The sequence below is a fragment of the Schistocerca serialis genome, chromosome 3 (genome assembly GCF_023864345.2).
Source record: "Schistocerca serialis cubense isolate TAMUIC-IGC-003099 chromosome 3, iqSchSeri2.2, whole genome shotgun sequence".
In the NCBI taxonomy this organism is placed as follows: domain Eukaryota; kingdom Metazoa; phylum Arthropoda; class Insecta; order Orthoptera; family Acrididae; genus Schistocerca; species Schistocerca serialis.
In genome coordinates this window covers 75,444,750-75,459,019 of record NC_064640.1, presented here as the reverse complement: position 1 = coordinate 75,459,019, position 14,270 = coordinate 75,444,750, and the positions used below count along the sequence as shown (strand labels likewise).

Sequence of the window (14,270 nt, the reverse complement as noted above, 5' to 3'; positions counted from 1 at the left end):
TTCTCTCCCCCAATCCATATTCACCCACTATGTTTCCTTCTCTCCCTTTTCCTGCTCTCGAATTACAGTCACCCATGACTATTAAATTTTCATCTCTCTTCACTACCTGAATAATTTCTTTTATCTCATCATACATCTCATCAATTTCTTCATCATGTGCAGAGCTAGTTGGCATATAAACTTGTACTACTGTAGTAGGTGTGGGCTTCATGTCTATCTTGGCCACAATAATGTGTTCACTATGCTGTTGGTAGTAGCTTACCCGCACTCCTATTTTTTTATTCATTATTAAACCTACTCCTGCATTACCCCAATTTTATTTTGTATTTATAACCCTGTATTCACGTGACCAAAAGTCTTGTTCCTCCTGCCACCCAACTTCACTAACTCCCACTATATCTAACTTCAACCTATCCATTTCCCTTTTTAAATTTTCTAACCTACCTGCCCGATTAAGAGATCTGACATTCCACGCTCCGATCCGTAGAATGCCAGTTTTCTTTCTCCTGATAACGACGTCCTCCTGAGTAGTCCCCGCCCGGAGATCCGAATGGGGGACTATTTTACCTCTGGAATATTTTGCCCAAGAGGACGCCATCATCATTTAACCATACAGTAATGCTGCATGCCCTCGGGAAAAATTATGGCTGTAGTTGTCCCTTGCTTTCAGCCGTTCGTAGTACCAGCTCAGCAACATTTTGGTTAGTGTTGCAAGGCCAGATCAGTCAATCATCCCCTGCAACTACTGAAAAGGCTGCTGCCCCTCTTCAGGAACCACATGTTTGGTTGGCCTTTCAACATATACCCCTCTGTTGTGGTTGCACCTACGGTACGGCCATCTGTATCGCTGAGGCACGCAAGCCTCCCCACCAACAGCAAGGTCCATGGTTCATGGGGGGAGGTGACCTATCATATTGTGGAAAATAAGGGATTTTACAATGAGAAATGTAATACAGGATGATGATATGTTGAAAGCATAATCACATTAGGTAGATAAGCTATAAAAGTGGTTGTTAATAATTATTGTTTCATGACAAAATGCTATGAAAATGTGTAAAAAGAACTGTTACAACCCTTCTGCATTGACATGGAATATAGTTAAGCTAAATGTATTGAATCTAATTAAAGGCTACAACAAATTTGGTCCTGTGACAAAAAGTGCCATTCTTTATTGTATCTCCTCTATCTCACCTATCAGTCCTACCTGATAAGGTTCCAAGACTGATGAGCAATACCCAAGAATCAATCAGATAAGTGCCTTCTAAGGCACTTCTTTTGTGGATGAGTTACATTTCTTTAAGATTCTTCCTATGAATCTCAGTTTGGCATTTGCTCCTCTTACTATTTGTTGTATGTGACCATTCCACTGAAGGTTGCTCCAGACAGTTACTCATAAGTATTTTATGGTAATGCTGCTTCCAGAAATTTGTCGTCAAAAGTGCATTTGTATATAAGTGGATTTGTTTTCCTGTGTATGCACAATCAGTTGTACATTAGTGGATTTCTTTTTCTACATATGCACAATATGTTACATTTATTTATGTTTAGGGTCATTGCCAGAGCCTGCACCATTAATGTATCCTCTGCAGGTCTTTCTGTGAACTGATACTGGCTTCTGGCATTGCTGATTTCTTACAGACAACCATATCATCTATGAACAGTCTTGAGGAGCTTCCAACACTATCTAACAGATCATTTCTGTACATTGTAAACAGTAACAGTACTGTCACACTCCCTTGGAGTACTCTGGAAATTATCTTTGCATCTGTCAATCTTATTTCATTAAGTGTGGCATGTTGAGTTCTGTCTGTAAGGAACTCTTGAATTCAGTGGTAAATCTGGCCTTATACATGGTGAACTCATATTTTATTTCAATAAACAACAGAGTGGGGTGGCGTCAAATGACTTCCTGAAGTCAAGGAACATGACATCAACCCAAGTGCCACTGTCTACAGCACTATGGATCTCATGGAGGAACAGAGTGAACTGAGATTTGCAACATCTCTGTTTGCCAAATCCATGACAATTTTTGTAGAGGAGATTTTCATTCTCCAAAAATGTTACAATTCTTGAATATAAAATATGTTACATAATTTTACAATAGATTGAGGATATATGCCTATAGTTATGTGCATCTGTCCTATGACCCTTTATGCAAACAGGAATAACATGTGCTTTTTCTAGTCACTATGCACTCTTCATTGCTCCAGCAAACTATGCTAAATTACTGCCAGAAGGGTAGCAAATTCTTTTGGATAATGTTTGTAGAATATTACAGGTATCTCATCTGGTTCTGATGCCTTTCCAGTACTAAACAATTATAGTTGATTTTCTATTCCATGATCAGTTATCTACCATTTTGACATTCATATGATGATTGAAAGGAGGGGCTGTATTATGATCGACCAAACTCTCTTAGGCTTTGTTATGTCCGCACTATAACACAAAAAATATTCCGTGATAACCAAATTTATTTGACCTTCCGTCACTCAAAACAAAACTTAAGTTCGACTACACAACACTTTGCTTGCTGTAGCGCCAAGGAGAAAACAGAGTCACTAGTAGAGAATACAAGTCCAAACCACAGCCAACCAGTCGATACCGACGTGTCTCAAGTTTCCAGCCAGGGTGCCCACAGTACAGTTCGGTCGTCGTGAATCCAGCAGCCGGGTAGTAACACAGCCATCGGCGAAGATTGAACAGGTTAAATGGGCTCAGGGAGCTTGCTTAAATCCGCAGGTCCGGCCAATCAGAGTGTTGGTAGATGGCACCTTTATACGGTAGCTCACTCTGGTGGCAAGGGCAGCGTCGCCAGGGTAATCCATATCGATAGTGGTGTGTACGCTGCCCCTAACCTCGCGACGACACATTCACTTGTGCCAGTTGTTGACATCGTACTCGCTGTGTGCTGAGCATGTTGTAGCACACCACGCCAAGTTGATGGCTGCTGTGCGGCGGCCGATATGACAGGCTTTTAGTTAGATTGGATAAAAACTAGATTTATCTTTGTATTGGACAATATGACATGTATTTATGTTCTTTAGTAATTACTATGGTGTTGAGATTTATATTTTATGTATTCTATGTTTAATGAGTAAATTATCTCCTCAAGGTAATATTCAGACTGTTCATTCACAATAATGTCAGACAAATCCATGTCTCTGGCACCAGTTTTGATAGCATGAGACTCTCAATCTATACCTGGCAAGTTGAAGCCATCCCCTATTCTAACATCTTGATTTGGAAAGGTTAATGACATTATGCATGTTCTCTCTGAAGTGTTCTATCACTAGAGGTCCTGAATGAGACAGTCTATAAAAGCATCTGATTGCCATTTCTGACTGACCTTAGATGCTTAACTCCACCCAGACTAGTTCACTTTCAGGATCCATGTTAACCTTGCTAGATATTATGTAATTTTTTACTGCAGCAAATATGCCACTACCACCGGATACAACCTATTCTGATGATAAATATTCCAATCTGAACTTAGGATTTCGCTGCTGTTCCTTTCCGGTTTCAACAAGCTTTCTGTTCCTAACAATAATTCTGGAATATTTCCTTGGATGCTCCAGTAGTTTACTGTTATCATGGACTCAACATCAGCACTGGAAAAAATGAAAGAAATGTTTACAATCTTTTCATATTTAATAGCTAACTCATTGGCTTCAGACCAAAAACTGGATAACCTGAGGGAATCTTTACTCTGCTCCTTCAGTTCATTTATGTCCTAACCAGAATTGATGAAAGTTGTATCATCTGCATAAAGGACAGATTTGCATGGTATATTGCTGGGCATGTCATTTATGGATATTATGTACAGTAGTGGCCCAAGTGCTAGTCCTTGGGGAATGCCTCTAGTAAAATTCAGAAAGTGTGGCTTTTGATCATTGTAGCTTATGATTGGTATCTTGTAACTGAGATAGGGTGTAATGAGGGAGCATTCATCTGCAGCCATTCACACACTCGCCTTTCAGATGGTGCAAGCCATGCCTTCCATGTTGGACTTCTGCACTGTGAATGTTGCAACGGACAGTTATAGAGCCTCATTTCCTAATGCTTTGGTGCCATTCTCATCTGCTTCGACAGACTGCTTGCTTGCACCTTACACAGTGCCGTTTGTGTCAACTGCGCCAGCCCAGCATCCATGTCATATGAGTGATACAAGGGACTCACATATGGAATGAGCTGCACCTTCGTTGCCACCATCAGGCCGCTTACCGACCCTGCCCGCACCATCTGAGGACAACCCAGCAATGTGGTTTGCACTATTGGAGAACTTGTTTGAACTGTACCGCATTACTGATGACGATTCAGAATTCCTGTGCCTCATGACTCAAACGCGTGGCCACACAGACCTGATCTGCAACCTACTTCTGATGCCGCCGCTAACTTCAAAGTATGATTTCGCAAAACAGACTATCATCAATCACCTTTCGCGTTCCCCACAAGAGGTTATTCTGCGAATACTGCACAAGGAACATCTCAGTGCCTGCACCCTATCTGAGCTTTGGCACCAGCTGTGCCTCTTGAGCAGATAATGCCTGACGAAACCCTGTGGTCGGTGTGGTTATCAAACCTGCCTGCAGATCTCCAGGTTCATCTCCTCCCCCACGCCCTGGAATCCATCAGTTTGCACCTGCAGATGGCTGACCAGTTTTAGTCACTCACACACCAGTGCTACCAGCAGGAGATCATGCCACAGATTGGTACTCCTGCACTGGTACCTCTCCCAGCTGCAGGCAGCGGCAGGCTGCGCTCGGCCTCCCAGATTGCAGCGCCACCTGGCACTCGGCATGCACACACTCCGCCCACTGAGCCGCTGTATATTGCACCTGCACCTACTACCCTGCAGTACAAAACTGAACACGTAGAGGATGATCGACCACCTCCTCTTCCAACGTACCCTCACTGTTGGTACCACACCATATTTGGCGACTACACAAGGAAGTGCCGTCCCCCTATGCAAGCATCCGAAAAGCCAATCATCCGATATGCGCCAACCCCTTGCTACATTCCATCCATGTCTCTGTCCTGTCAAATGGCTGCCTTTAGGTCAAAGACTGTTCTTTGAGCTGCAACTTCTTTGTGGACACTGTGGCTGATGTCTCAGTCATACCTAAATTGATGGTCACATGCCCCCTCACATGCACACGCTCTCTCCTGTGAGCCGTGAACTCATCAATACTCGAGACCTGCGGCTCTGTCGAGCTTCAACTCTGCCTCTCTAAAGGAATCTCCCACCCCTGGATTTTCCATGTGGCGGACATCAGAACCAATCCTGGGAATTGACTTCTTATCATCTTTAAACGTCATTTGAGGTTCTCTGTTTCACCACACCTGTAACTCTCACATCCCATGTGACTGTGCTCTACCACCTGCTCCGAGTGTAAACGCCATTAACTGGTTAGTGCATCAGTGAGTGGCTCATGCGAGCAGGTCATGTGCAACTGTGAATCACGTCCTGGCAGAAAGTGCCAAGACATGTGCCCTCCGCTGTGAGAATGCCGTTTTGCAATATCGCATTGCACCCAACAGGACGAGCTTGTGCAATTACAGCGTACATCTAATCACACCATTCAGCAGTGCCAACACCCGAGCCTGCATCTGCCACACCTGACAGGTCTGCTGACAACAGCACATAGGTTAGCAACACCATACCTATCTCATGAGACTCCAGTCGCAACCACACAGTGTTACCACTGCCTCCCCCACCCCCATCAAATGGTGTGTCCCATCTCTCACTTGTTTCACAAACTGACACACACACTCTCATGAAAATCCAGCTGTTGAACATTTAGTTTCCAACGTCATGAACGGAACTGTTCACCACATCATCACATCTGAGGGCCCATCTATTCGTCTCAAGGCTCGTCGCCTTAACCCAGCTCTGACCACGCCCGTGCCACCACGTGAGCGCCTGCCCAGTGTGTTGATAAACATTTCCCCCCTCTTGAACCTCCTCACAAGGCTTGCTCCATAGCTCCATGTGTGTCAGCAGCGTCGCCACCGTTGAGCGCGCCTCTCTCGCACACTACAGACAATAGTCAGCATCTATGCACACCACTCGTGCCCGCCTCATGCTCAGTACTCTCAAATTCCATCCGCGCTAGCCGAACATAACAAAAACGTGACTTTTTCGCTGCCATTCCCCTCTTGAGCAGACAACTATGCTGCTTCCAAGCCATGTGCCCCTAATAAATCAACCGACACCACACCCTGCCTGTGCGCAGTCGTTGAACATTCAGTTTCCAACGTCATGAACGGAACTGTTCACCACATCATCACATCTGAGGGCCCATCTATTCGTCTCAAGGCTCGTCGCCTTAACCCACTCAAGTTATGCTCGGCTCGCCAGAAAATATAGGAACTTCTTGAGGCGGGAATTTTACATCCCTCCGATAATAACTGGTTGTCACCCATACACCTCACTCCTAAACAGGACGGCTCCTTTTGTATGTGTGGCGATTACAGATGCTTGAATGCTAGAACTGTGCTGGTCAAATATCCTATATGAAACAGTTCCAACTTCACTCAGCTACTCGTGGGTGCTATAATTTCCAGCGCACTAGATTGCAAACACGCTTATCACCAAATCCCAGTTGTACCCAAAGACATTTTGAAAAAGGCAATTAGCACCTCTTTCGTGTTGTATGAGTACCAGTTCATGCTATTTGGGTTAAAAAACACCACCCAGATGTGACAACGCATTATTGACTCTCTCTTACTCCAGCTTGACTTCTATTTAGTACATCTCAATGATATACTGATCTGCAGCAAATCTGCACAAGATCATGAACACCACATGACGATAGTAAAGGACGCTCCCTCATCAAATGGAATGGAGATCAGCACTGACAAACTGCAACTGCACCAACAATCTGTCCAATTCTTGGGGTACACAGTCTCGGCCACCAGTATACACACCCCTGAACCTAAGGCGCAATCAGTCTTATACATGCCACTCCCTACCACATACAAAGAGCTCCTTAGGTTCCTGGGAACGATAAACTACTACTGTCGTCATTTGCCTGCAGCAGCCGACAAATAGGTAGAGGAAGTGTGTTTACTTTCATCAGAGTAAGTAAGGACTTATGAAGTAAGTGTTGCATATGCTTTTGTAAACAGTCAATGTTTTAATTTCTCATCTTTTTCATTTTTTGTCCTCATTTGCTCAATTTAACTCTGTTTGAAATTAATTTTTTCCACCCTTTGCCAAACCTAAAATTTTGCTCCCTAGTCTTGCCTAGTGTTAGAAATGGCCCTGGTTGCAAGGATAACTTCTATCAATGTAATTCAGAAAAGCTGGTGCTGGAGGTAAGGATCTAGGTGGCATGGGTTGTGTACCAGCATTTCAACTTGAACATACTGTACTCAGCAGCACGTTTCACCACTGGGTGGTACCGCACACTTGCTGTTGTCTCCCTCCAATTCATTCATTTTTGTGTGACAATAGACAATCGGTTCAGTATAAGTCTTCCTGACATATTCTGTGTGCAAAGAATATCCATACAAACTTCAATGTAAGGACGGTGGAACTGCTATTAAATGGAGTTAAAATATGTTAATTCAGTAATTACAAACAGACACAATTCAAAACGAAACAGGGACATAACAGAGGAATATGGAGCCAGATATAATTATGAGCTGTGTAATTAATATGTAGTGGTGGTGCTCCAAGACTAAATTTCACAAAGTATGAGGACAAATAGTGCATATAAATTTTTATCCTCACGGACATAACAGAGGAATATGGAACCAGATATAATTATGAGCTGTGTAATTAATATATAGTGGTGGTGCTCCAAGACTAAATTTCACAAAGTATGAGGACAAATAGTGCATATAAATTTTTACCCTCAGGGACATAACAGAGGAATATGGAGCCAGATATAATTATGAGCTGTGTAATTAATATATAGTGGTGGTGCTCCAAGACTAAATTTCACAAAGTATGAGGACAAATAGTGCATATAAATTTTTACCCTCAGGGACATAACAGAGGAATATGGAGCCAGATATAATTATGAGCTGTGTAATTAATATATAGTGGTGGTGCTCCAAGACTAAATTTCACAAAGTATGAGGACAAATAGTGCATATAAATTTTTACCCTCTTAGTGTTGCATGTCATTAATATGAATGGAAACAATGAACAAAAACCAATATCATCATGAAAATTTCCCTAACATAAATAACTGAATAATCTTCTGAGTAATGATTACTTACTTTAAAAAAATTTACACGTTTTTGCAGATCTGAGATGTAGCTACCTAGTAGTTTCACACTGGGATATGATGCTTTAATCCAGAGAGAAGGAACTCGATTCTCCACCAAGGAAAGGATAACATCTTCAAATGTAGAAGTGAGGGATGATAAACCATTAACACAATCTAGAAGTGTATGAAGACTAGTTTTAATGGTGTTTAACAGAGTATTGAAACGTCCAACTTCTTGATTCAGTACTGAATTCATGGTTTCTTGATAGAGTGCTGGATACTTATCATATATATATTTCTCATCAAATTTATCTGGTATCTGTAAAGCAAAGAAATTCATTAGCATTAATCAAGAACATATATATCTGAAAGTTATTTATTTAATATCAATGAATAAGAAACATGAACTAAAAATACAAATTATTGCACTGTTATTTCCTCAATAATTGTGATTTATCTGCGTTTGGGTGTATAGGTTGTTCATATAAAAATAAGATGAAACTGGTTTGAATGGCTTCATATACCTCTAGGTTAAAATATTTGACAGTTATTTGTCATATTAAGTGTTAGTGGATGTTCCAGAACTCTCTTCAAAACATTTAGAGCTGTAGTAAGAGGGTTTGTTTACATGAGATGTGTAAGTGATAAATACATGGAGTGTTTGTACTGTGACATAAATGAAAACTATGAGTCTAAGAGCAGCAAATTATTGACCAACAAGTGTTTCAGTGAAGATGGTTTATAGTCATAAATATTATCCAAGATTCCATTTGCTTTCTCTAATAGAAGTTCTGGTGTTTTATCAATGATGATAATGTTACTGTTATCAACAAAGAGAACTTTTCCTCCATCTCTTATAATACCTCAAAAAGTCATTATATAAAGGTTGATTATAATTAGAGTTCCAGTTTCAAAATGCTGTAAAAAATGAACCACTGATTTGAATGACATCAAATTTGAATGGAATATTATCAAAGAAGGGGGAAATGTTATCAAAAAATGTTTTACAACTAGCTGGCACTGTAAGTGACAGAATATGCAAAATAAAAGACAAGCAATATGCAGCTGTGCCTCAGATTGTGTCAGAGACAGTCAGCATGACTGTCTCAATGTAGGATCACGCACTGCTGGTAAGGCTCTTTTAATAGAGTGGTGCCTGTGTGCTAGTAACTCTGCAGAAATTCTACACATGGATACAGAAAAAGGCATTGCTCCAATGTTTGCAAAAGGCGTGGAGAAACTGATATTAAAATTTAGAAGATAGGTTCCTTTAAAGTGCAGTCTACCAGAGCAAGGAAAATAGGTGATCGAACATCAGTAGGAGATGTGATGACAGCATTACAGGAGGTTTTGAGTGGAAGTGTGCAAACATGCATTGCATGGGGAATTACCCAAACTTTGGATATACCTGTGAGCAAAGTGCATAAAATTCTACAAAACATCCTGCATTGATATCCATGCAAGATTTCCCATGTTCAGGAATTGCTGCATGCTAACCAGCCAGTAAGACAAACATCTGTTCTAAAGTGTCTTGCTTGCATGGAAGCAGACTATGAATGGCAACGGAACATTCTATTGAGAGATGAAGCCCATTTTGATCTCCAAGGACATGTCAATACCCAGAACTGCAGAATACAGTATGGGTGTAGTAACACTGTTCACGTTTACGTCGCACTTCACTTAGCATAGACCGGGACTGTGTCCTAGGCATGCCCGATGTTAACTCACTGGACACGGCCCATGCTGCATGAGTTGTTGTTGTTGTTACGCCGGCAGAGGTCGCGTCCGAATCCTCGCATGCCCTCTGGTGGACGGGACTCTACTTGCGGCAACTACCGTCCATGACACGCCGTGCCGATGTGTGCCTCCCGTGATCTTTCCAGTGGCTACTGCAACGGGCAATGGAAAATCCACTTGCACATCAACTGTTGTTGCTTTATTCTGTGAAGATAATTGTGTGGTGTGGGTTGACAACCCTGTTTGTAATTGGGCAGTATTTTTTCAAGGAGATGGGTCCTGTGGGTTCTGTTACCTTTATCATCACTGGCAAATGCTATGAGACTCTTTTGTATACAAATCTCATCCAGATGCTTCAGTACTGTGAATGTGTGGCTAGGATCATTTTTCTGCAAGATGATACTCTTCTGCACATTGGACAGCCAGTGAAGCAGATGCTGCAGAGGCATTTTGGAAATGCTAGAATTATCAGCCATCATTTCCCTACAACCTGGGCCTCCAGATCACCTGACCTTAATCCAGTTGACTTCTGCTTGTGGGGTTATCTGAAAGATGCTGTGTTCAGTGCTCCAGTTACAAACATAGCTTAACTGCAGGCATTCACTGTGCAACACATTCTTAATATGACCCTTGACATACTTTGATCTGTTATGGAACACACTTTGTCTCAGTTTCAACTTGTGGCAGAAAATGTTGGACAGTATATTAAACATGTATTGTACCAGTGTCATGACAATTAAAAATCAATTTCATTCTTAATTTTTGTGTTTTTTGGTCTCAGGACAGTTAAAGGCTGATGTCAGTGTTACTTTTAATGTGGTTTTCAGTCTCAGGAGAATTAAAGACTGATTTTTTCCCATCTGATGTGTTACAACCCTGCTGTGGTGGATGGGCTTACCTAGCTAACAGTGCCACAAATGTTGTGTATACATGCACATTGCACAGTGTGGTTGTTTTAATGTACAACACACACCATAGTAATTGTATTGTTATTCATCTGTCATTTGTAGGCAAACCCATTTATGTTATGATTCTTACAGCACTATCTAAAGGGAAAGTTTTAATTTTTTGTTTGTTTTCATAACACTTACACCTTCTTTGATAATATTCTCTTCAAATTTAACATCATTCTGGACAGTGGTTCTTTTGTTACAGTGTTATGAAAATGGAACTTCAATTACACACACCAAAAAAAGTTGTGCATCACCTCAGTTCCAAGAGTTTAAGAACCTGTACAGAAAACTGGAATAGAGGTCAACATAAACATCATGTCCACCCTTTTTATTGCTCATGAAAACCACACATTGCATGTTGTACCACCATACAGCAAGACCTTCAGAGGTGGTTGTCCTGATTGCTGCACACACTGGTACTTTTAATACCCAGTAGCACCTCCTCTTGCATTGATACATGCCTGTATTCATTGTGGCATACTATCCACAAGTTCATCAAGCCACTGTTGGTCCAGATTGTCCTACTCCTCAATGGCAATTCAGCATAGATCCGTCAGAGTGACTGGTGGGTCATCCATAAACGGCTATTTTCAATCTACCCCAGGCATGTTTGATAGGGTTCATGTTTGGAGAACACGCTGGCCACTCTAGTCAAGTGATGTCATTATCCTGAAGGAAGTCATTCACAAGATGTGCACGATGGGGGTGCGAATTTTTGTCCATGAAGTTGAATGCCTCTCCAATATGATGCTAATATGGTTGCACTATCGGTCAGAGGATGGCATTCATGTATTGTACAGCCATTACAGTGCCTTCCATGACCACCAGCAGCATACATCCGCCCCACATAATGCCACCCCAAAACAGCAGGGAACCTCCACCTTGCTGCACTCGCTGGATAGTGTGTCTAAGGCATTCAGTCTGACTGGATTGCCTCCAAACACATCACAATGATTGTCTGGTTGAAGGCATATGTGACACTTATTGGTGAAGTGAACATGATGCCAATCCTGAGCTGTCCTTTTGGCATGTTGTCGGGCCCATATGTACTGCACTGCATGGTGCCATGGTTGCAAAGATGGACCTCACGATGGACATCAGGAGTGAAGTTGTGCATCATGCAGCCTATTTCCCACAGTTTGAGTCATAACACAATGTCCTGTGGCTGAACGAAAAACATTATTCAACATGGTGGCTTTGCTGTCAGGGTTCCTCCGAGCCACAATCTGTAGGTAGCAGTCATCCAGTGCAGTAGTAGTCCTTGGGCGGCCTGAGCAAGGCATGTCATTGACAGTTTGTGTCTCTCTGTATCTCCTCCATGTCCAAACAACATCATGTTGGTTCACTCCAAGATACTTGGACACTTCCCTTGTTGAGAGCCACCCCTTCCTGGCACAAAGTAACAATGCAGATGTGATCAAACTTCAGTATTGACTGTCTATGCATGGTTGAACTACAGACAACACGAGCCGTGTACCTCCTTCCTGGTGGAATGACTGGAACTGATTGGCTTTTGGATCCCCTTCATCTAATAAGTGCTGCTCATAGATAGTTGTTTACATCTTTGGGTGGTTTGAACTGTCTGTACTGAATTACTCAGTTAAACTTACAAAATGACCTATACAGAGGCTTCCTATATGTTTGGTGTCATAAATCATTTGGTCATTATCTTTAATTACTAAATCATTTTGTTCCCTGACAAACACTCCTAAAAATGGATTCTAACTATGCTCCATACTCTTTTGATTTTATTTTCAAAATTATTAAACTCTGAAATGAGAGGCATACCTTTAATTTTTTAAATAACTCTTCTCATTAAAGAAAAATATTTTACATAAAATGTACATATTTCTTGATACTTTAATCCATTTTGTTATAGTAAAGCATTAAATTTAGGATTTACATTTACTGCCGCATACACCTCTATCCAGCAGCTCTATCCAGCTGATGGCTTGCAGATTCCTTCCAAAGATGTCTATTGTGAGGCCATTACTAGTCTGATTGCTTTTATAACACATGACTTATAGTTGTTGCATTGTCCTCAGTTGCCAGAGACACTGGTCATGTATGTGTGTGCTTGCCATCTGGCCGAAAGTTCATATATTTAGCAGTAGTTTGGTGTGACTGTCTGCAGCTCAGTGTCTCCTCTATATGGTGAGTAGCTATCTATCTTTTTTGTAACATTGTAATTATTCCATCCTGCATTTTCCATTGTTTCACATCTATCATTTTCCATTTGTGATTATTTTTCACATGCATGACATCTCCTCCTTTCTCCATATGCTTCTACTGTAGGAAGTTTCTAATTTATAATCTTCAGAATTTAAAATTTCCGTTCCTGTACTTAAATAGTGCTCATATAGGCAAAGAAAGAATGTCAAGTAAATATCCATTTACTGTTAGGCCACATTATTTGGTTGGTTGTATCCACAGTCCTACAATATTTTTGAAATGACTAAATTTTCTATCTGAATTGCAATTTCTGCCATTTTGCCATTCTCAAGTGACAGCTCCTTATGAAGTTCATCAATGCATAATTGACATCAGGACAGAGTACTCTTAAAAGGGACAATGTGTATTTACACACTTCACAGTGAGCTGTCATTTGAGGATTGCAAACAGGTGTAAATCATGATTGTTAATAAATTCATTTATTGATGGTACTGATGGAAAATGTTGTCATTTACACTTATTGTTTTACTTAGCCAGTGATGGCATTGATGGCCAAAATCAACATTGACAGCCAAATCGTATTAGAAACAATGAGAAAAATGATTGTCTTTGTCTTTCTGTTCCAACAGTTGTCTTCTCTCATGTGCTCTGGACTCAAGTGTTCTCTTAGTATTGTGTATGTACTAATTGAATTCATATAAATAAAGTGTCTAATTCATGGCAACAGTATCCAAAGATTATTCCATGTACTCACCAGTATCAAATTATGACAAGTTAAATTGCAGCTGCTCAACTAATTGAAGAGGTATTAGGGGGTATCAAAAGCAAGGAACATGTGACAGGTGTATACCTAGACCTGGAAAAAGCCTTTGATTGTGTAAATGTTGAGATCCTATTAAACAAGCTATGGAACATGTGCATTAGAGGTGTTGCTTATGACCTAATAAAGTGTTATATGAGCAGTGGAAAACAGTTTGTTCTGCTTAAAACGGAAAGTGGTGTCTACAAATCAGAGATCACTTACATAAAATATGGCTTGCCCCAGGTCTCTGTGTTGGGCCCCCTTCTGTTCTTGATATTAAATACTGTACTATAAATTTCAAAACTGTTCTGTATGCCAATAACATGTCCGTTATGTGTAAAAAGGTATCATATAATAATGTGTAATAATGTAACAAAAGAAATTGTT

At 41.0% G+C, this 14,270-nt stretch overlaps 1 protein-coding gene across 1 annotated transcript in view; it reads right to left on the bottom strand.

The window, feature by feature from the left end:
* Positions 1–14,270, bottom strand: part of LOC126470685 (dynein axonemal heavy chain 7-like) — a 762,325-nt gene that overhangs the window by 29,448 nt on the left and 718,607 nt on the right. The window contains exon 33 of the mRNA XM_050098686.1: positions 8,230–8,538. Coding sequence (XP_049954643.1) covers positions 8,230–8,538 — 309 coding nt within the window. The remainder of the gene's footprint in view (positions 1–8,229; positions 8,539–14,270) is intronic.